We start from the raw sequence: 18,286 nt of genomic DNA on the forward strand, positions 1-18,286 counted from the left end.
GCTGGCAGACACTGGCAGCGCCAAAGGCTGGTCACAGACAGGTTGCCCTAATCTGCTTAGTGGCCCTAATGAGCCTATAATGGGGACAGTCTAGACAGGAAGGGTGTGAGCTGATGCTGCCCCAGGGGAACCTGGAGTACTGACAGGGACAGTGGCACACTGCAGCCACACTGGGTGCTGTTCCCAGGGAGTCTGACCTCATCTCTTGTGGCCTGCTTCCCATGTCACCCCCCCCAGGGAAGCAGGTGTCCACGGCTGTCTGTTCCCTCTTAACCTGTGATGTGTGCTTGCTGACATGAGGGTGGAGAGAGCAGATGCAGACTGTAGTTGGTACCCCAGCACTTGGGCAGCTTGGGCAGGAGGATTGCAGTGAGTTGGAGACTAGTCTGAGCCAGTGAGGTAGGGGACAAGCACCTGACTGTGGTCAGCCCCAGCATCAGTGTCCCCAGGGGACCAGAGAAGAATCTCTGAGAATAGAAGGGACCCTGCCTTGAAGGTCTTGCTCCTGTTTGTGGCTGTGTATCATTCCACGTGGACTCTCTTGAGCCACTGGAGGACTTTCTGAGTGCCCCCCCCCATATTCCCACGTACAGCCTTGGGCTCAGGGGTGTGTGTGTGGCCTCAGTTACCGCCCCTCAGAGATGGAGACTTGGGTCCCCTCCCCACAGGCATCTCATCCCCGGTGAAGAAGACAGAGATGGACAAATCTCCGTTCAACAGCCCTTCTCCCCAGGACTCCCCCCGGCTCTCCAGCTTCACGCAGCACCATAGGCCGGTCATCGCGGTACACAGCGGTGAGTGTCACCTGTGGGAGGCGAGACTGCCACCAGCACAGCCACAAAAGTGCTGCAGGTTTCTGAGCATTGGTCCTACCAGTCAGGAAAAAAGATATTGTGGCCTGCCCTGCAGCGATGCAACCTGTAGGGGGCGCACCACCAAGTGTCACCTGTAGTGACATATGAAGTTTGATTAGCACCTGATCCCAAGCAGCTACTTCATATTTTTAAAGATTTGTTTATTTATTATATGTAAGTACACTGTAGCTGTCTTCAGACACCAGAAGAGGGCATCAGATCTTCTTATGAATAGTTGTGAGCCCCCAAGTGGGTACTGGGATTTGAACTCAGGACCTTCAGGAGAGCAGTTGGTGCTCATACTCACTGAGCCTCTCCAGCCCCCCAAGCAGCTACTTCATTAATTCCAATTGTATGCATGTCAGGTTAGCCATACTATGTGATCCTGATAGAGTCCTGCGAGGGTAGAGACACAATCATGTGACCATCTACCCTGGGACTGGGAAGGGATGGGGCGACCACTCTGGAGAGAGGACTTAGTGATGTACTGATGATGCTGGAATATTACACAGCTGTGAAAAGGAGCAAGGATCTGACATCCCACAGTGTGGAGGGCCTGTTGGTTGTATTTCATTTTTGCTCTGTGACAGGAAATATGTGTGTGGGGACACTCGAAGAGACAGGAAGTGGATTCACTTCACAGGAGGCCTGGAAGGCCTGGGTAGTTGTTTGTCACAGCACAATGTGAAAATAGTGGAGACTATTGGACATTTAGTTGTAATCAGGCAGCACCTCACTATGTAGCCCAGGCTGGCCTTGAACTCACAGCAATCCTCCTGCCATAGCCTTGTGAGTGCTGGGTATGTACCCAGGACTTCTGTGTGTACTGGGGAATGCTCTACACACTGCACCCAGGCCCTGTATTTTCTTTTTTGTGTGTGTCCTTTTTCACGGTTTACTGCCTGTTTTTTTGTGGAAAGGGCCTGTGGGGCACAGAGCTGCACTCACCCACCCACCTACTGTCTGCTCTGCTGGGGACCACTGTGGCATCCCTTAAGCTGAGACAGGAGGATAGCCTGAAGTTTCACCCAGACTGCACATCATGAGAGTTTGGGGACTGTCTGTCCACAGGCATCGCGAGGAGTCCCCACCCATCCTCAGCCCTGCACTTCCCTGCCACGCCCATCCTGCCGCAGACAGCCTCCACGTACTTCCCCCACACAGCCATCCGGTACCCGCCACATCTCAATCCCCAGGACCCACTCAAGGATCTGGTGTCCCTGGCCTGTGACCCAGCCACCCAGCAGCCTGGACCGGTGAGTGCCACCGGCTTTTGCCGGGGCAGGGTGGGGTAGCCAGGGTCACTGGGAGCAGCCTGGCTCACAGCTGCAAGCTCTGGTGGTGGTTTGTGCCAAACACAAGATGCGTCTAAGATGTAAAGCATTTAGGAGGCCAAGGCAGGAGGGTTGCTACAGGTTCGAGGCCAGCCTGGCCTGTATGGTGAAATACACAATCAAGTGACAGAAAAGCATGCAGGACTCAGGTGCTGGACCTGGCTATTGGGGTGAATTGGTGAGAAATAACCGGTGCCCCGTCTGTGTCACTGCGCGGAAGGGATGCAGAGCCGCAGTGGACTGAAGTGATAGGATGAGATTTCAAGCGCGCCAAGTCCCCATGGGGCCCCTCCCCACAGCCAGACACGCACACCCAGCATGTCCCAAACCACAAGTGACCAACCTTGGTATCTGCAGCCTCCAAAGACCATGAAGTTCCCAAAAAACAGAAGTCATCAGGCCCCACCCAGCCATGGGTGCTAAAGCTGCCCTTTCCACACAGCCCTGCCTACCTAACCCCAGGAACTGACCTCTCTCCGTGTCTCAGTTTCCATACCAGTTCTGTGAATCAGTCTACAATCTCACAGTAAGGGGGCTGGGGGTGTGGTCAGAAGTGGAGCCCTTGTTTGGTATACAGGAACTTTACAGATGCAAAGCCCTGCCCTTCTCCCACCCTGTGTCTTTCTTGCAATCCACTCTCCCTTTCCTGACCCCACATAAACTGTTCCCCCCTTTTCTGCCCCTGGTGGTTCGACAGCTCTGGTCCTTTCCTCCCTGGGTATAGCACCTAGGTTTTTCAGCCCCAGACAAGATCTGATGGCTAAGATTGAGATATGTAGAGAATGGGGCAGAGAGGCACAGGATTGTCATCCCAGCAATCAGGGGGCCGAGACGGGGTACAGCTGCAAGTTCAAGTCTAGCCTGGACTACAGAGAGAGACTCTGCCTCAGGGAAAAACATCAAAAGTCAGCTAGATGATAAATAGATTTGTGCAGATATTCCATCCGCCCCGCACTCTCCACAAGGGAATCAATAAATAAAACGCCCTTAATTATTGATGGCGCTCTGTGCGGGATGCCGCGAGCCTGGCCGCAGCTGGAACACCCTAGATTATTCGCTGTTGGCCTTTGATTATTAATATTTTATTCGTTGCCTCAGCCCAAGGCTGGTGCCCCACCTACCTCACCACCTAGGGACCCCAGGGATCCCCAGGCCCCGGGCTCTTGGAGCTGCCAGATTTGCCCCTGGGGGAATGACAAGGACCACAGCCCCAAGGCCACTGCAGCTGGGTGTGAAGGAAAGGCTGTGTGACTCCCAGGCAGCAGACACCCTCTCTGGGCCCCGTGCTCTGGTGCTAATGGGCTCTGGTCTCTCTCCTCCCCACAGCCTGCTCTCCGCCCGGCACGTCCCCTGCAAACAGTCCCTCTGTGGGATTAGGACCGAGGGAGCCTCTTGCAGGACAGGTAGGGGCCGAGAGGCCGGCTGGGGGGTGGGGGGTGGGGAAGAGGGGCCGGCCTGGGGGGTCAGGGACAGCAGGCCTGCTGGCCACAGCCCTGGCAGGGACTCACAGGAAGCCAGCCTCTCGCTCCCAACCCGGGCCTTGAGCCCGCCCTGGGTGTGTCTCTCTCCACGCCATCTGCCACTCTATAGCTCCCACCAGGCAGAACACCCAGGGTGGGGTGCGTTTGTCTAGTTGGGGAACTGGGGCTCAGAGAGGAGAGGCAGCCAGCCCAGAGTCACACAGTACACTGCAGGCCAGGACTTCCCTGTGCCCCCCACCCCCACCTTCCTCTCCAAAGAGGCAGAGCAGAAAGGGAGGAAGACTGGGAGGCAGAGTTCAGGGCAGGCAGAGCAGGAAGCTGGTGTTCTTGGAGAAGAGCCTTGGAGAGGGACGGCAAGTTGCCTGTGGTTGCACAGCGGTGGGACACTGCAAGGGGTGGCCACCTCTGTCCTCACATTGATCAGAGGTCGCCCGGGTTCCTATCAGTGGCTCAAGAAGCCTTGACTGTGAGTGAGGCCAGGGTCCCTGCCTCTCTTCCTCAGGTCTCATCATCATCAGCCTGGCAGCCTCCAAAGCCCAGCCTCCCCATCCCTGTAGTAGCTGGGCCTGCCCCTTCACAGGGCTGGGGATGTTCTAGACCCACAAGCCTCACTCCTTCCTCTCCTGCCCTTGCCCCACCCCCACCCCACCCTCCGCCCGCCCTCCCACCGAGCCAGAATCCGTTCCTCACAAACTGAGGCAGGTGACCTTGGTGTTTAGAGTCAGAGAGTTTTTAGTCCGGCATTCCCCCGTATCTGAGGCTCCCTAGGCCTCCTCTGGGTCACCGTTTCTGAGGCCAGGTCATCCGCCGCTGCGGTTGACGGCTGAAGATAACACAGTGACCCAGTGAGCAGGCCTGGTCCACAGAGGACCAAGCACTGTTGTGGGCTAGGCATGGGGAAGCTGGCCTCAGAATGCAGACCTCATCCCCGGCATACTAGGGAGCCACAGAAGGTTTTAGGGGGAGGGAGAATAGATGAGTGGGGAGGGGCTGTGGAGTGGACAAGATCTGCACCCCACGAGGGAAATCAGGAGGCTGCAGTGTGGGCTCTCCCTCCTCCAGGCCCCACCTCTGCTCTGGGCCTCTGCTCATTCCGCCCAGTCAGCACTTCCTGGCTGGCTACATTGTTATTCCTGGCTTGGCCTCCCTGCAGCCCGTTCCCCCATTTGCCCTACCCCCATCCACACACCGACCATACACTCCCCAAGGTTCCTCATACCCAAGCACACAAATACCCCCGGGGGTCTGAGGCTCCAGCCCCCTCTCTCTGCCTAGGATGCCAGCGCCAGCACCCTGGTCCAGCACAGGGCAGGGTCACACCCCACCCTGTCTGGTTGCCAACGGAAACCAGACATGAGGTAAGGGATGCAAGAGTTTGAACTTGGCTGAGGGCTGGGCGTGAGAGTCACTGCAGGCTCCGCCTCCCTTGCAGGCAGCCTGCACTCCCACCCCTGCCTGCACTCCCAGGCACCAGGCTACCCACTCCCACCCCTGATCGCACTTTCAGGCACCAGGCTAGACAGGCCAGTGCTCTGCTGACACCCCAGGAGTCTTGGAGGGGAACCAGACTGGGACATGTCCAAGCTGGTCTTGTCCACCCTCTGAGGCCTGCCAGGAACTTCCTAGCTGGGGTAAGGGCGAGATTGTTGAGAAGACAAGGCCAATGTGGTAGTGCAGAGTGAATTCCAGGCTAGCCTGTTCCATCAAACCATGACCAGAGCTACCCCTACACGTGCTTTCTCAGGGTCAGGCAGGAGTCAAGTCAGCAAAGAGGGCTCTCAGCCACCCACAGACTTAAGATATTCAGGCCCGTCCCAGAGGTCACATGGATGTATTCACGTGTCTATGACATCATGCATGATACACTTAAACTAAGTCCCTGACGTCACATGGGACAGACTTAACACCAACAGGAAAGCGACATGTCTGCTGTTTTGCCGCCATTTTTTGCCAGCCTCCTCCGTTTTGCCAGGCAACCTTGTGCGGAGGTGAAGGGTGGACGCAGAGCAGTGTCATACCTGGAATTATGATGTGGGATCCGGAGTCCATGTACTGTGGGGGAGGGGAAGACACTGCTGCTCTCCTGACACCAGATTTCTGTTTCTCCCCCTCCCCCTCTCCCTGTGGATCATGCAGTCCTGGTACCTGGGGTAGCCGAGGTTGCCTTCCCCACGCCTCCTTCACCGGTGGAGTCCCAGGGTGACAGTCCCAGCCTGCATTTTTGGTGGAAAATTAGACGGAGTGAGAAGCCCCCTGCTGACTCTCAGCTCTCGCTGGAAAAGGACAAAAGACAAACAGGAAAAAAAAAACCCTTCCCAACCAAGATGACAACAGATGGGAGCTGTGGGTCTCTGTGGCACCTGCTGCTGATGGACGACGGCTGCCTGCAGCCCTTCTGCGCCCTGAGGACCCCGCCCGCCATCACCCACAGAGCAGGCAAGCCCGGCCTGGTGCCTGCATCCAGCACCAACAGATGGGCGGAATGGACGGACGGGGTGGGCCACCCAGGCAGGCCACCTCCCCCCAGATCCCTGCTGCCAGCCACCAGCGCCAGCCTGGGGGGGGACCTCCAGCCACCCCACCGACAGTGTTTGCCAAAGACAGGAGGCTGGAGGTGGACAGACCGCATGGTGGGCGGAAGAGGCACATGGGAGCCGCCCAGCTCTGCTGGCCCTGCTGGGGACAGACATGCCATACAGGTACTTTGGGACCCCCGGGAGGGTCCTGTGTCCAGCCTCCATCTCGGCCCTCTGGCCCCTCTCTCCTTGCGGACCTCATTTGGAAGGACACATCTCTCTATGCAATTTGTCCCCACCCCACACCCCGGCATGAGAGGCCACGCAGCTCCCGACTCTCTGGCCTCTTCTCGCACATGGAAAGTATCAGCACTTTGAGAAACAGAGGTGGGGGAACCGGGGCCCCCCACGCTGAGGTTCCTGGAGGCGGGAGGTGCCGCGATCTAAGTGCCTAGCCCCTCTACCCACCCGCCGTCCACCTCGTCCATTGGGGACACAGAGTGGCCAGGGTACCCCCACCCTCATCTCTGTGTACCCTAGCTCCTCATCACTGCGCGTCCTCCAAGCTAGAGAGATGGGACCCCAGGGTGGTAGAGCTGGGTGTCCCAAAACCCAGGCTGGGGCTACGCGCCGTCCCCCTACACTTCTGCCAGTGCCTTACTTCCTGGAGACCCACTCTGGGGTACCCCACTGCAGGGGGATACCCCCTTTGCACTTTGACCCTCCTGATGATGTGGGGCCCAGCACAGGGACCAAGAAGGCTGGTGGAAGTGCACTCAGACCCCAGGTGGGGGGCTCTGGGGGTGATGGGGTGACAGGGTGACTGATGGCTGGGGTCCCCCATCTGCTATGCGTCCTTCACTGACCTAAAAACACTAAGATGGGGTACAAGGGCCATGCCCCAACCCCAGCTCTGCAGCTCCCATACGTAACCGCCCTGCCCCTATCTTGGATGGCCCGCCCTGGGAGGGGATGTTGGGCATTTTAAGGTCACTGAACCTACAAAGGCCCCTCCTCCCCGACCACCCATCATCATACCTAGCTCTGTCATGTCCCCTCCCCACGCGCGCGGAGGCCCAAGGCCATTACCCCAGCAGAGACCCCAGGGCCAGGCCCCACCCACATGCCATCCCCCCTGGGACACTTGTAAGTACAAAGCTCCCAAGACTTCCCCAGCCTTCGAGGCCTCAAACCCCCACCATCTGTCTGTCTGTCCTCCAGGACCCTCCAGTAGGGGGACCACTGGGAACATCATGGAGGCCACTGTCCAGATGGGGCTCAGGCCAGTGGGTGTGGGATGGGCCTTCTGCAGGGTTGACCTGGCACGTCCCCTCTGATCCCCCCAAGCCAGCCAGCCGGGTCCAGCAGGGGTCAGGACAGAACCAACTATTTACCTAACTGCATGGTGCTTAAGGCCCCGCGACACCCAAGAGCCCCCTCCCTTGCCGGGCTGCTGTGTGCATGACAGGTCCGCCTACCCGCCCACTTCCCACACCACCTCTACTAAAAAAGGAAAGAAAAAAAAAAGGATACACAATATATATATACATATATATATATATATCCTTACCAAAAAAAAAATCCATTATTTCCAAATTTGCACGAACTTTTTACCACAACATGTGCCTTGCTCTCCCGAGGACAAGTATTAACTTTTAAATAATATCCGCGCACACAGACGCATGCCCTGCACGCATAGTTACAAACAGACAAGCGATTACATGAAATAAAAAATAAAATCCAAAAGGGTGGTATTTCTATTTGTAAAGAAAAAAATTCAAACGAAAGCGAGATTTTTTTTTTTTAATATAAGAAAGAAGGCTGGGCGTGGTGGCGCACGCCTGTGATCCTAGCCCTTGGGAAGCTGAGGCAAGAGGATTGCTCTGAGTTCCAGGTCAAGTCTGGGCTACAGAGTGAGACACTGCTTCTCAAGAAAAGGGGAGGGGGGCTACCAAATCATAGAAACAAACAAGAAAAACAACACTCTAAGGAAGTCACACTTGGTCTTGGTTTGTGATCCCCGCCCACAGCCCTGGCCCCGCCCACCTCACCCCGCGGCGGGGTTGGGGGTGGGGGCTGGAGTTGCCTTGGTGCTCATTCCCTGAGCTCCCCAACCCTCCTGTCTTCCAGCCAACCCACAAAGCTGAATATATGCAATGTCCGTCCTTCTGTCTGGGTCGAGCTCAGCTGTGGGGACTCCCAGCGGTTGAGAGGACACAGCGGCCCATCCCAAGTCTGTGATTCAGTTTTTCTTTTTTGGTTTTATGTTTGTAGTTGCCTTTGGGTTTTTGTCGTTCTGTTTTACTGTCTTCTGTTAAATCTGCTCTAAAAGTTCACCAAAGCTAAGACAGTTGCCAGGGGTTTATCGGGGCCCGCAGAAGTCCAGGCTCCAAGCCATCCCCTGGCCTCTTCCTGCCCCAGCCCAACCCCCCACCAGTATGCCTGTCGCCCCACTCAGCCCTGAGTGTTGGGTGCTGGCAGAGAGGCCATGGCAGGCTCACCTTGATGGGAGACCAGGTGGGTGGGACCAACCCGCCCACCTCGGCTGCGCTCGCGAGTCACTTGCAGGCCTGGGTGACTTGGATTTTTCTTTCCCCAGCCGGTGTCCACACCCCCGCCCCCTCCCCTGCACCAGGAGAGGTAGCACCATCTCGTGGGGACAGTGGACAGAACATGCCTGGCAGTAGGTTGGGAGGGGCCACTCAGAGTACCCTCCCACCCCCCCTTTCTCAGAAAAGTTCCAGTTCCCACTGAGGGACTCCACAGTGGCCCAGTCCTTAGGTGGATGACTTAAGCACGGCAGGAGATTTTCTTTTTCCGCTTTCCTGTGTATGAAACTTAACGTTTTTCAAAACCATCCTCTCCTCAGGCCACCTTACCCAGCCCCATCACGCCCTGGTGAAGCCCCGGGGCCAGCTGCTTTGGAGTGTAGCCTGTGATTGTGTTTCCCAGGTGGGGACCCCAAAGAAAGTCCTGAGGTCCTGAGCCCTGAAATCTTGATAATCAGGAATACCCAGGGTGGTGGGAATGACATGAGGGGAGTGGCTGGCGTCTGCCTGTCCCCGCCCCCGCCCCGCTCCTCCAGGGGTGAACCAGCCGGGGGCCACACTACAATGTCGCAGGCAAGAGGCCCCAGGCCACCAGCAAATGTCCGGCCCTTGGAGACGGTATGACGCGGGTTGGGCTGTGCAGCATTTGTACATATACTCGCGCATTTAGTTTGCAGTTAATCCCTGCTGTGCTGACCACAGTAGCTTCCTCCCTTCGTTCAGCTTGTCCCTGAGACCCCTGAGTGGCCTTTGCTCCTCCGGGGTACTGGGTTCGAGATTCAGCCTCTCAGTTTCCCCACTGATTGTTTTGTTTTGAGATCTTTGAGATCTGAAGGTCTCTCCAGGCTGGCCTCCAACTCGTGGCAAACGACGACAGGTGTGCACCACCACTCCTGACTTCCCTGCCCAAACCTCATACCCTACTTGTTAATAGCTGTCTTCTCCTTCTGTCATCTACCCAGAGCACTGGGACTGTCGCCCCGTGCAGGGCCCAGGAGAGAGGACTGCCAGCCAGTCGTATAGCCATGATACCAAACAGTCATTTCCCGATCAGTGCCTCACACATCTATCTGATGGTGCAGTTTTGGGGTCCACCCCCAATCCCCTCAGTCCTCCACCCCTGCTCCCCTCGGATGTGGAACAGGAACGGCCGGTGTGGTGGGCGGGAGGAAGGCATGCACCCCCAAGCCACCACCCCTCCCACAGCACCTAGCCTCATGACCCCAGCTTGGGATACCCAGCTGGATACCCCCAAAATGTCACACCCCATCTAACCTCGATCTGATGCAGTCATCTGTGTCCCCCAACCAAAGCCCATTCGGGTCTTGAGGATTCCAGCACAGGCAGGCGGGGCTGCCCTGCAGCGCCTGACAAGCAGTGGGTTTGGGGGACTACACAGGGCACAGCGCCAGGCGCTCACGGGTTTCAGGGAGTGGGAGGGACTGGTTTTCTCTGTTGCTCTTCCACCTGCCCCCCTTGTTTTCTGGGTGTTTTCCTACAGAGATCTTTTGGGTTTATTTTGGGATTGTTTCCCCCATTCAGCCACTTGTATTTTACTCCTGGGTCAGTGCGTCTCTGACCTTCAGCTTCTGCACTTGAATGGTCTGCGGCAACCTCTACCCCTCCTCCCCGAGCAAATGAGGCCTGGGGGGGCAGGGAGCAGAAGGCACCCCAGGCCCTTCTCCCTCACAGGCCCCGCCCACAGCATACTCCACTCATAACCATATATTACAAACTCATTTTGGTTTCTGGCTTTTGTTTTGTTTTGTGGACCCGCCTAAGCACCATTGACGGCCTGCTGTTCCGTTTCTCCCTATGCAAACAAAAATAGTGAGGGGGGTCCATAAAAGATTCAATAAAAGGCAAAAAAAAAAAAAAGAAAAAATGTATAAAAATTAAAGAAGCTTAAGCTTTGGCTCCTCTTGGTTCTTCCTTTCTGTGCGCCCAGGAAGCACTCTGTTGGATCGGGAGGTGGGGGGGGGGGCTGTCATCAGTCCCAGGGTCTTTGCACAAGCTGTGCCTTCTGCCAGGGTCCACCGTGTGCCCCTCCTGCTGTGGGGCAGACTGCTCAGGGGGAGGGATTTCTGCCCTGGGCCAGCATCCTAGACTCCATCCCAGCATCAGCTGTTCAGTTCAAGATCATCTTTGGCTTCATGGGCAACTTGAGGCCAGCCTGATGGACATGAGACCCAAAGCCCCTTACCTAGAGCAAAGAGCTAAGGTCTCCCTACCTTAAGCTCCGCTAGCTCTGTGGGAGGGGCTGAAGAGAAAGTATCCCAGGACCCTGATCCCAGATGTCACAGAGATTGGACTGTCTTCCCAGTGCCCCACAGTATTGCAGAGGAGACGAGTCCTCTGTCTTTGAGACATGAGTCTAAAATCATGACCTTCGTGAGAACCAACTGGATGCCTCTGGAGACAGCCTGGGCCTAGACCCAGCTCTCAGTGGCCGAGGACCCCTGCTCCGGGCTCTGGCCGAAGCCCAAGCCCACACAAAGGGACTACAGCGTTAGGGGGTCTTTATTAAAGGAAGGTGCTGGGAGGTGACACTGCCCCCTGGTGGCCATTGCTGGAACTATCTGCTGAAAGCAGCTTGTGCTGGAGGACCCAAGAACAGGTAACCCTCGGAAAGAACCAAGCGACTGTGGGGCAAAGAGCTTGGTCCACGGGGTGTCTGTCCTTCAAGACACAAATAGCACAGAGGGTGGAAAGCCTCCCAGGAGCAGCACTGGGGCTCAGAGACAGTCAGGGGACACCAGGAGTGTGCCTGGAGGCAGCAGATTGGATGTAGGGGAGCAGATGGACAGGAGTGGACACCAGTACGAGTGAGTGTGGCGGGAGTGGATGGAGGATGAGCATGGGGGCCATAGGCAGAGCTGACCTCATTTGAGGACAGTTTTCAGACCCAGATGACCAGGCAGTCTGGCGTTAGGTCGTGGCTGCAGCTTGAAGAGCGTGGATGATGGAGCACCCCCAGGTGACAGGAGCCTTCACAAAGCTGTTTTCTTGTCTCTCTCGTCATCCGAGGACTCCTTCTCCTCCAGTTCCAAGCCCTCGTTGCTCTGTCCGTCCTTCCTGTCCGCCTTCTTCTTCTGCTTCTTGTTTGCTTTACTGTAGGGTTAAGGTGCCACAGTGAGAGACAGTTGCTGCTCACCAAGACACCTTGTCAGACTGTGAGGATGGACTCAGGGCTGCGGTGACCTCAGGGCAACCCCACAGAAAAGAAAACTCCATGGAAAGAAAAGGATGGGTGGCTGGGTGGCTGGGCCACTTATGATAGAGTGATGGTCACAGTGTACAGGAAACCATGTCCCATCACAGGGCAGGCAGCTGGGTTCTCTGCAGTTCTGGGTACAGGTGGCCCCAGCGTCTCCTCCTAGCCCGCCCTCCCTCAGGACCTTGTGAGGTTCACAGGGCTCAGCTGTATTTCCAGCTGCCTTTTCCAACTCTTCCCCGACTTCTGTCCCTCTCCGAGATCCAGAATCTGCATTAGACATTCCTGCACGAGCCCACCGGCTGGACGCTGTCCCCTCCCCGCAGCCGGGCCTCCCAGGACTGTCTGGGGGGAATCACCCACTGGGTACCTTGGCTTGGAGTTCTCATTCACAGTGTGCTCCATTCTGAATGTAGCCTCCTCATCCTCTGCTCTGCACACACAAAAAAGATTGATACAAGAGCTGTTCTCTGACTCAGTATCCCCAACTGAGGTCGTGAACTCCCAAAAATCAGAAGGGGATCAACAGGGCAGCCAAGCAAGTTGACCTCCACGCTGACCCTGGGAGGGAGAACAAAAGGGCAGGGGGCCCTGTGGGGCAGGGACAGGTCCTCACCTGCTTTTGGAGCACCACACACGATTTGCGAGCATGAGGACGAAAACGATAAACAGAAAGCCCACTACTGCGGCCAGGCCCACCAGCCAGGGCTTCAGGCGGCGCTCTGGGGCTGCAAAGGACAGGACAAGTCAGAGACAAAAAGCAAAGTGTCTGCAGGGCGAAGAGGAGCCTGCAGGAAAAGTCGGTTCTGTGTGAGGGAAAAGAAGGGTCTGTGTGTAGCCGAGGGGTCTGCGTGGGAGAGAGGGAGGGCGTTAAAGGAAAGAGGCGGGGCTTGGAGGGCGGGGCTTAGAAAAGGCGTAAAGAGGCGGGACTCAGGAAGAAGAGGCTCAGAGGGCGGAGGCTGTGAAGGGGGGAGCGAGGCTTTCAGATAAAGTAATTGAGGGGGCAGGGGTGGGAAAGTGGCGGGGGTGGAGATAGCTCAGAGGCCTTGAAGGAGCTCAGAGGACCAGCTGGAAAGGGAAGTGGCCTCAGCTCAGCTTACAGCGTTGAGAGACAGGAGAGAAGGGTATCAGAGAGGAGCCGTCTTTGGAAACGCATCCCCACCAGTACCCTCCTCACTTCCTCTTGTCCTGAGCACTTTCCTGTGCCTCAGTTTCTCCGAATGGGAAATGAGGCGTTGAAGAGCCCCTGCCCAGATCCTAACACCCACCCAGCGTGGACTCCGCCGCACCCTGGTCCTACCCTGCTGGGCCTCGGCGGGTGTCAGGAGCACTGCAGCCAGCAGCAGCAGTCTACACAGGGTGTCCATGGCCAGCACGCTGGATACAGTTCGACGTTCAGCTGCGGGTGTGAGCCGCACAGAGCTCGGGTGGGGTTAATACAGGATGGTTGGGCGGGGTGGGGTGGGGAACCTGCCACCTGTGGCCCTGCCTCCCGTGCCTGCTTGGCTGGGCATCAGACCCCTGCAGCTTCGGAGGGCAGAGTCTATAGCTAGTTTAATATTAACCTGGACTGTCCCTTTCCCTGTGCCTTGCACCCCTCCCTGGAGACCAGCGGCCTCAGAGACTGCCAGACCCAGGTGACAGATCCTTAGCATCCTCTGCAAGGCTGCACAGGTGTGATGTCTGCACCTTCATGTGCACACAACCAACTGTGGGACAAGCTTAGCAACTTTGTGTCTGGTAAGTCAGCACAGCGGGGTTGGCAGCTCTGGGGGCACCAGACCGCAAGCCGGGCAGGTGGGGAGCTCAGGTTTCCAGAAGGGGGACCCGCAATGCAATGGCAGAGCCACCTGCCTGCAGAGCATCCAGACAGGGCACAGGCTTCTGCCCTCAACCTTGGGCCTCAGGCTGATTAGATATCAAGCCCCACCTGGGCAAAGGAGGGCCCCACCCAGAGGTGTCACGGTGCAGCCACAGCCTGTGCACGTGAAGGCTCAGTACGGAGACAGGGCATTGATGTCCTCATATGCTTGTCATTCCCACACCAGAAGCCTGAGGCAGGAGGATGACTAGGTCCAGGCCTAGCCTGGACTCCAGAGCAAGGCACTGTCTCAGAAATAAAAATGTGTGCTGGGGCTACAGCTCAGAGACAGAGCAGCCTCCCCGAGTGCATGAGGCCCCGGGTTCCATCCCCAGCACCCCAGAAACTAGGTGGGAAGATACATGCCTGTCATCCCAGCATTTAGAAGTGGAGGCAGGGGGCTGGAGAGATGGCTCAGCGGTTAAGAGCACTGTCTACTCTTCTGAATTTCCTGAGTTCAAATCCCAGCAACCACATGGTGGCTCGCAACCATCCGTAACAAGATCTGACTCCTTCTGGGGTGTCTGAAAACAGCTACAATGTACTTACATATAATAAATAAATAAATCTTAAAAAAAAAAAAAGAGAGAAGTGGAGGCAGGAGAATGAAGAGTTCAAGGTCATTCTTGTCTACACACCCAAGTTCGAGATCAGCCTCACACAGTTTGGAAAAAGATTTGAGCTTTTTTTCTGCTTTTGGTTTTTGAGACAGGGTCTCTCTGTGTAGCCCTGGCTGTCCTGGAACTTACTTTGTAGACCACGCTATCCTCAACTCAGAGAGATACTCCTGCCTCTGCCATCTGAGTGTTAAGATTAAAGATGCCACCGGGAAGCTGGGTGGTAGTGGTGCACGCCTTTAATCCCAGCACTTGTGAGGCAGAGGCAGGCAGATTTCTGAGTTTGAGGCTAGCCTGGTCTACAGAGTGAGTTCCAGGACAGCCAGGGCTACACAGAAAAACCCTGTCTCGAAAAACAAAAAACAAAAAACCAAAAAAAAGATGCCACCAGCAACCCAACCAGACATGCCTATATTAAGCTCCTAGTGTATACTCATGGAGTCTTGTGCTGAGAAGTCTCAGCCCAGGTGGAATGTCAGGAGCCCAGGCTGACAGGCCCAGCAGCTGAGGTGGGAGAGGCCGGTGGAGGGACTTACCCCACATGGCTCCTTTTGCTCCACAGCCCAGGCTGGCCTGGGATGTGCCATCCTCCTGTCTCAGCCTCCTGAATGATGATGACAGGCCACTCATGCTTTGTTACCCCATGCTGTGTGTGACAAGTTCCCTAAGCTGAGAGACCTTCACCCAGACATTTCTCAATGGCCTGCCTCAGTTTCCAGTCTGTGTTACTGGGCTCACGGACAGCACCCAGGAGGGTTTCATGGGAACATGTGGGACAGGGCTGAGACAAGGAGGTCACAGGTACTTGGATCGTCAGATAGGCTTTTAATTTGTATGTGAATTTGGCCTCACTCTTTTCTCCTCTCAGCAAACACTCCTGATGCAAAGAAGTCTGTGTGAGGAACTAACTGTCCATAATGAAAACTGCTGAAGGTGAGTCTCTGAGCTCCGGGACAGCCAGGGCTACACAGGGAAACTCTGTCTACAAAATCAAAACAGGAAGGAAGGGAGGGAGGGAGGGAGGGAAGAAGGATGGATGGATAGATAAAGAGAGAGAGATAGAAAGAGATAGAGAGATAGAGAGATAGTCAGGGCCTTGGGCTGTCCCAGCCTTGTAAGAGACCCTGGCCTCTGCACTCAGTATCACAGAAGACAGGTAGGGCGGCCAGACCTGTCATCCCAGCATCCAGGAGGTGGTGACTGGAGGACCATGAATTCAAGGTCATCCTCTGCTATATATCAAGTTCAAGGCTTGCCTGGGCTACATGAGAACCTGTCTCCAAGTCTTAATAAAGTGTAAGTGGTGTCTGCAATCAGAGCACTCCAGCCCAGACAGGAGAGTTTTCAGTTTCAGCCCAGCCAAACTCTGTTGTACAACAGACATGTGAAATACACAGGTGACAGAGGCAGAGGCAACTGTCAGCCCACCAGCATGACACATGCTGCTCCTCCAGGTCAGTCCAGCCTCCGAAAGTTGGTTTGCACTGGCGGGTCCCTGAAGGCAATGGAGGTGCGGCGAGGAGCATGGGCGGGGTCTTCCTCCCCACGCCAGGCCAGAGCCAGCTGAAGATCCAGCTCTTCCAGGTCCTCTGCGGCCAAGCTGGCCCGTAGCTCCCGGGGACTTTCCTCCTCCTGGTCAGGCTTAGGGCCAAAGGCCCAGTCTGCAGGGACAAGTGGCTGGTGAGGTCGCAACTGGCCACCCGGAACCCTGACCAAACCCACCGCTCGGTCTGACCTTGGCCACGCCCATCCCATGGTCCGATCTGGCCACGCCCACCCTTGGCTGGACCCTGGCCTAGACAGGAGCTCCATCCCATGCCACCTGTGACCCCAGCCCAGGATGGATTAGGCTGGAATGTGACTCACCAGCCAGGTCATGAGCTAGATCTTTGATGAGGTGGCCAACAATGGCGTAGGCCACGGCCACCACCAGGATAGCAGCCATCAGCAGATACAGGGCATAGCGAGGCAGGCGGATGGCATCCAGCGCGGGTGGCCGGTACTCCTCATACATCGGAGGGGCTGGGCTCCAGTCCTCGGCCTCTCTTTCATCCACCAACCCTGCCATGGCTGGGACACTTTCAACAGGAGCCTGAAGGAGATGACCCCCACACGGGAGTATTAGGGGATGAGCTAAAAGGATTAGGACAGCTCCTCCAGGCCATCTGTCTAGATCAGTGTTAAATCCCTGGTCCCCTCCCCAGAAGTGACGCTTCCATCCACATTAGCCCCAGGGCCTTTGCAGGCCGAGTTCTCTGCTCAGGCATAGGCACAGGCTAGGCAGAGGGCTCACCTGTGCAAAGATTTGGGGCAGCCTGGAGCCTGGTACTTGGTGAGCATGCAAGGGGCTCATGCCGCTGTGGCCAACCGAGCAATGGAGGGTCAGAATGGGGACTGGGCAGGGTGGACAGGGCTGGGTGGGACCCACAGGTAACTGCAGGCAGAGTGGATTCTGCTCATGGGCGTCCTCTGGCGGCCACTGTGGGGGATGACAGCGTGTAGAGGTGGGAGTAAGTGGGTGCAATGGCCTCTTGCTAGGTGGGCCCTGGGACAGAGCCCTGGGAGGTTCTAGAAGTGGGACACCTGAGCATTCTGAGAGACTGGGTTCAATCCCACTTGTAAGGGTTGTTCTGTGCTGTGGCTGTCCCAGCTCTGGTAGGGTAGATTTCCTTGTAGCAACAAGGGGTTGGTTGTCACAGGACAACTAAGGCCACATACACTGCCTCCGACTTCAAGTGTTCAGTCATCTGGTGTAAGCCCAGCATCTATGGGGGTGGGGGCAGGGCACTGCAGTTGGGACGCACATCAGACGGTGGCCTTTGCAGTCAGTAATGTGAGTTTCACACCCAAAGAATACCAGGCAGAGAAGGAACAAAGAGGATTGGAGGTGGTGGGGAAAGAACTAGGCAAAGGGTGAGGCCAAGAAAGAGCAAAGCCAGGGGTAAAGGAGGGGTCACATGAGGGTGGTGCTCCCAGGAGGAGGAGGATCGGCCAGGTCAGATGGTGTCAGGGATCTGTAACTTGGTTCTCAGGAGTGCTCCCACGGGCAGTTCCTGGGGCACAGTGGCCACGCGCGCCTGGTGGCATAAGATGGGGCGAAATGGGAGGTAAGAACGTTTGCGTCAGGAGTGAGTGAAAACTTAAGAGACTTGGCAACCTCTCTGTGCCAAGTACAAACAAAGTGAACAGCCAGGAGGAGTGTACCCAGGAGGTTGGACAGGATTCCCACCTGTGACCCACCTGCTGTCACAGGTAGCAAGGGAGACCAAGTCTCATCCTGTGCTACACTTCAGGTTGGAGTTCAAGGCCAGACTGGGCTCCGTGACACCCAGCCTGCAGAGGAACAAAGACCAAGAGCTAGCTTGGATGCTCTTACATAGGACCTGGCTTCAATTCCCAGGACCCACATGTCTAAAAAATATACAAAGGGCTGGGGGCTATCTCAGGCTAAGGTTCTTATCATGCTACTGTGTGGACCTGAACTCACATCCCTGGGACCTATGAAAAAGCCAGGCATTGTGGCCACAACTGTAACTCCAGCCCCGGGGAACTGAGACAGGAGGATGACCCTGATAAGTGCTACTGCCCAGTTGACTCGGCAAGCTTCAGGCTCAGTGAGAGATGATGCAAGTAAGTAACACTAGTGTGTCCGAGGTGCCCTGGTGTCCCCAACGCGGGCCTCTGGCCTCTCAGCACGGAACAGCTGGAACAGATGGCTGTGGGCTGCTGAGCTCTGTGTCAAAAACATTTATGGAGGTGGATGGGGTCCAGGGGAGAGAGTGCCCTAGCTAGCATGCTCACCAAGTACCAGGCTCCAGGCGGAGCCTAGAGGGGAATCCACAGTATGGACTCTTAGCTGT

At 56.3% G+C, this 18,286-nt stretch overlaps 3 protein-coding genes and 1 long non-coding RNA gene across 7 annotated transcripts in view; 2 read left to right on the forward strand and 2 right to left on the reverse strand.

Annotated features, from left to right (window-relative positions):
- The window catches only part of Nfic (nuclear factor I C), a 31,774-nt gene extending 24,025 nt beyond the window's left edge, over positions 1-7,749 (forward strand). For 2 of the 4 annotated variants that reach the window (XM_052164656.1, XM_052164655.1), the window contains exons 7-10: positions 669-794; positions 1,926-2,110; positions 3,515-3,591; positions 5,806-7,749. In XM_052164656.1, the coding sequence (XP_052020616.1) occupies positions 669-794; positions 1,926-2,110; positions 3,515-3,565 (362 nt within the window). In that variant the 3' untranslated portion in view covers positions 3,566-3,591; positions 5,806-7,749. The remainder of the gene's footprint in view (positions 1-668; positions 795-1,925; positions 2,111-3,514; positions 3,592-5,805) is intronic. The other 2 variants (XM_052164657.1, XM_052164658.1) reach the window with 2 other exon arrangements.
- Positions 7,750-11,216: 3,467 nt separating this feature from the next.
- Positions 11,217-13,355, reverse strand: Smim24 (small integral membrane protein 24). The gene is made up of 4 exons (XM_052165820.1): positions 13,249-13,355; positions 12,565-12,676; positions 12,319-12,381; positions 11,217-11,845 (listed from the first exon to the last, which is right to left on the reverse strand). The coding sequence occupies exons 1-4, from the start codon at positions 13,313-13,315 to the stop codon at positions 11,725-11,727; spliced, it is 363 nt and encodes a 120-aa protein (XP_052021780.1). The 5' UTR covers positions 13,316-13,355; the 3' UTR covers positions 11,217-11,724.
- Positions 13,356-13,439: 84 nt separating this feature from the next.
- Positions 13,440-15,979, forward strand: LOC127671144 (uncharacterized). The gene is made up of 3 exons (XR_007974671.1): positions 13,440-13,688; positions 15,295-15,359; positions 15,881-15,979. It is a non-coding gene; the product is annotated as an uncharacterized LOC127671144 (long non-coding RNA).
- Smim44 (small integral membrane protein 44) lies at positions 15,452-18,254 on the reverse strand. The gene is made up of 3 exons (XM_052165819.1): positions 16,720-18,254; positions 16,293-16,518; positions 15,452-16,087 (listed from the first exon to the last, which is right to left on the reverse strand). The coding sequence occupies exons 1-3, from the start codon at positions 16,777-16,779 to the stop codon at positions 15,882-15,884; spliced, it is 492 nt and encodes a 163-aa protein (XP_052021779.1). The 5' UTR covers positions 16,780-18,254; the 3' UTR covers positions 15,452-15,881.
- Positions 18,255-18,286: the final 32 nt, after the last annotated feature.

This window comes from Apodemus sylvaticus, chromosome 20, assembly GCF_947179515.1.
Source record: "Apodemus sylvaticus chromosome 20, mApoSyl1.1, whole genome shotgun sequence".
In the NCBI taxonomy this organism is placed as follows: domain Eukaryota; kingdom Metazoa; phylum Chordata; class Mammalia; order Rodentia; family Muridae; genus Apodemus; species Apodemus sylvaticus.

Coding starts and splice junctions, on each gene's coding strand:
- Smim24 (XM_052165820.1), bottom strand. CDS start 13,315: ATGGACACCCTGTGTAGACTGCTGCTGCTGGCTGCAGTGCTCCTGACA. Junction 12,382..12,564: donor GTGTGGTGCTCCAAAAGCAG/GTGAGGACCTGT, acceptor TTGTGTGTGCAG/AGCAGAGGATGAGGAGGCTA. Junction 11,846..12,318: donor AATGAGAACTCCAAGCCAAG/GTACCCAGTGGG, acceptor TTAACCCTACAG/TAAAGCAAACAAGAAGCAGA.
- Smim44 (XM_052165819.1), bottom strand. CDS start 16,779: ATGAGCCCCTTGCATGCTCACCAAGTACCAGGCTCCAGGCTGCCCCAA. Junction 16,519..16,719: donor TGCCCCAAATCTTTGCACAG/GTGAGCCCTCTG, acceptor CATCTCCTTCAG/GCTCCTGTTGAAAGTGTCCC. Junction 16,088..16,292: donor TCTAGCTCATGACCTGGCTG/GTGAGTCACATT, acceptor TTGTCCCTGCAG/ACTGGGCCTTTGGCCCTAAG.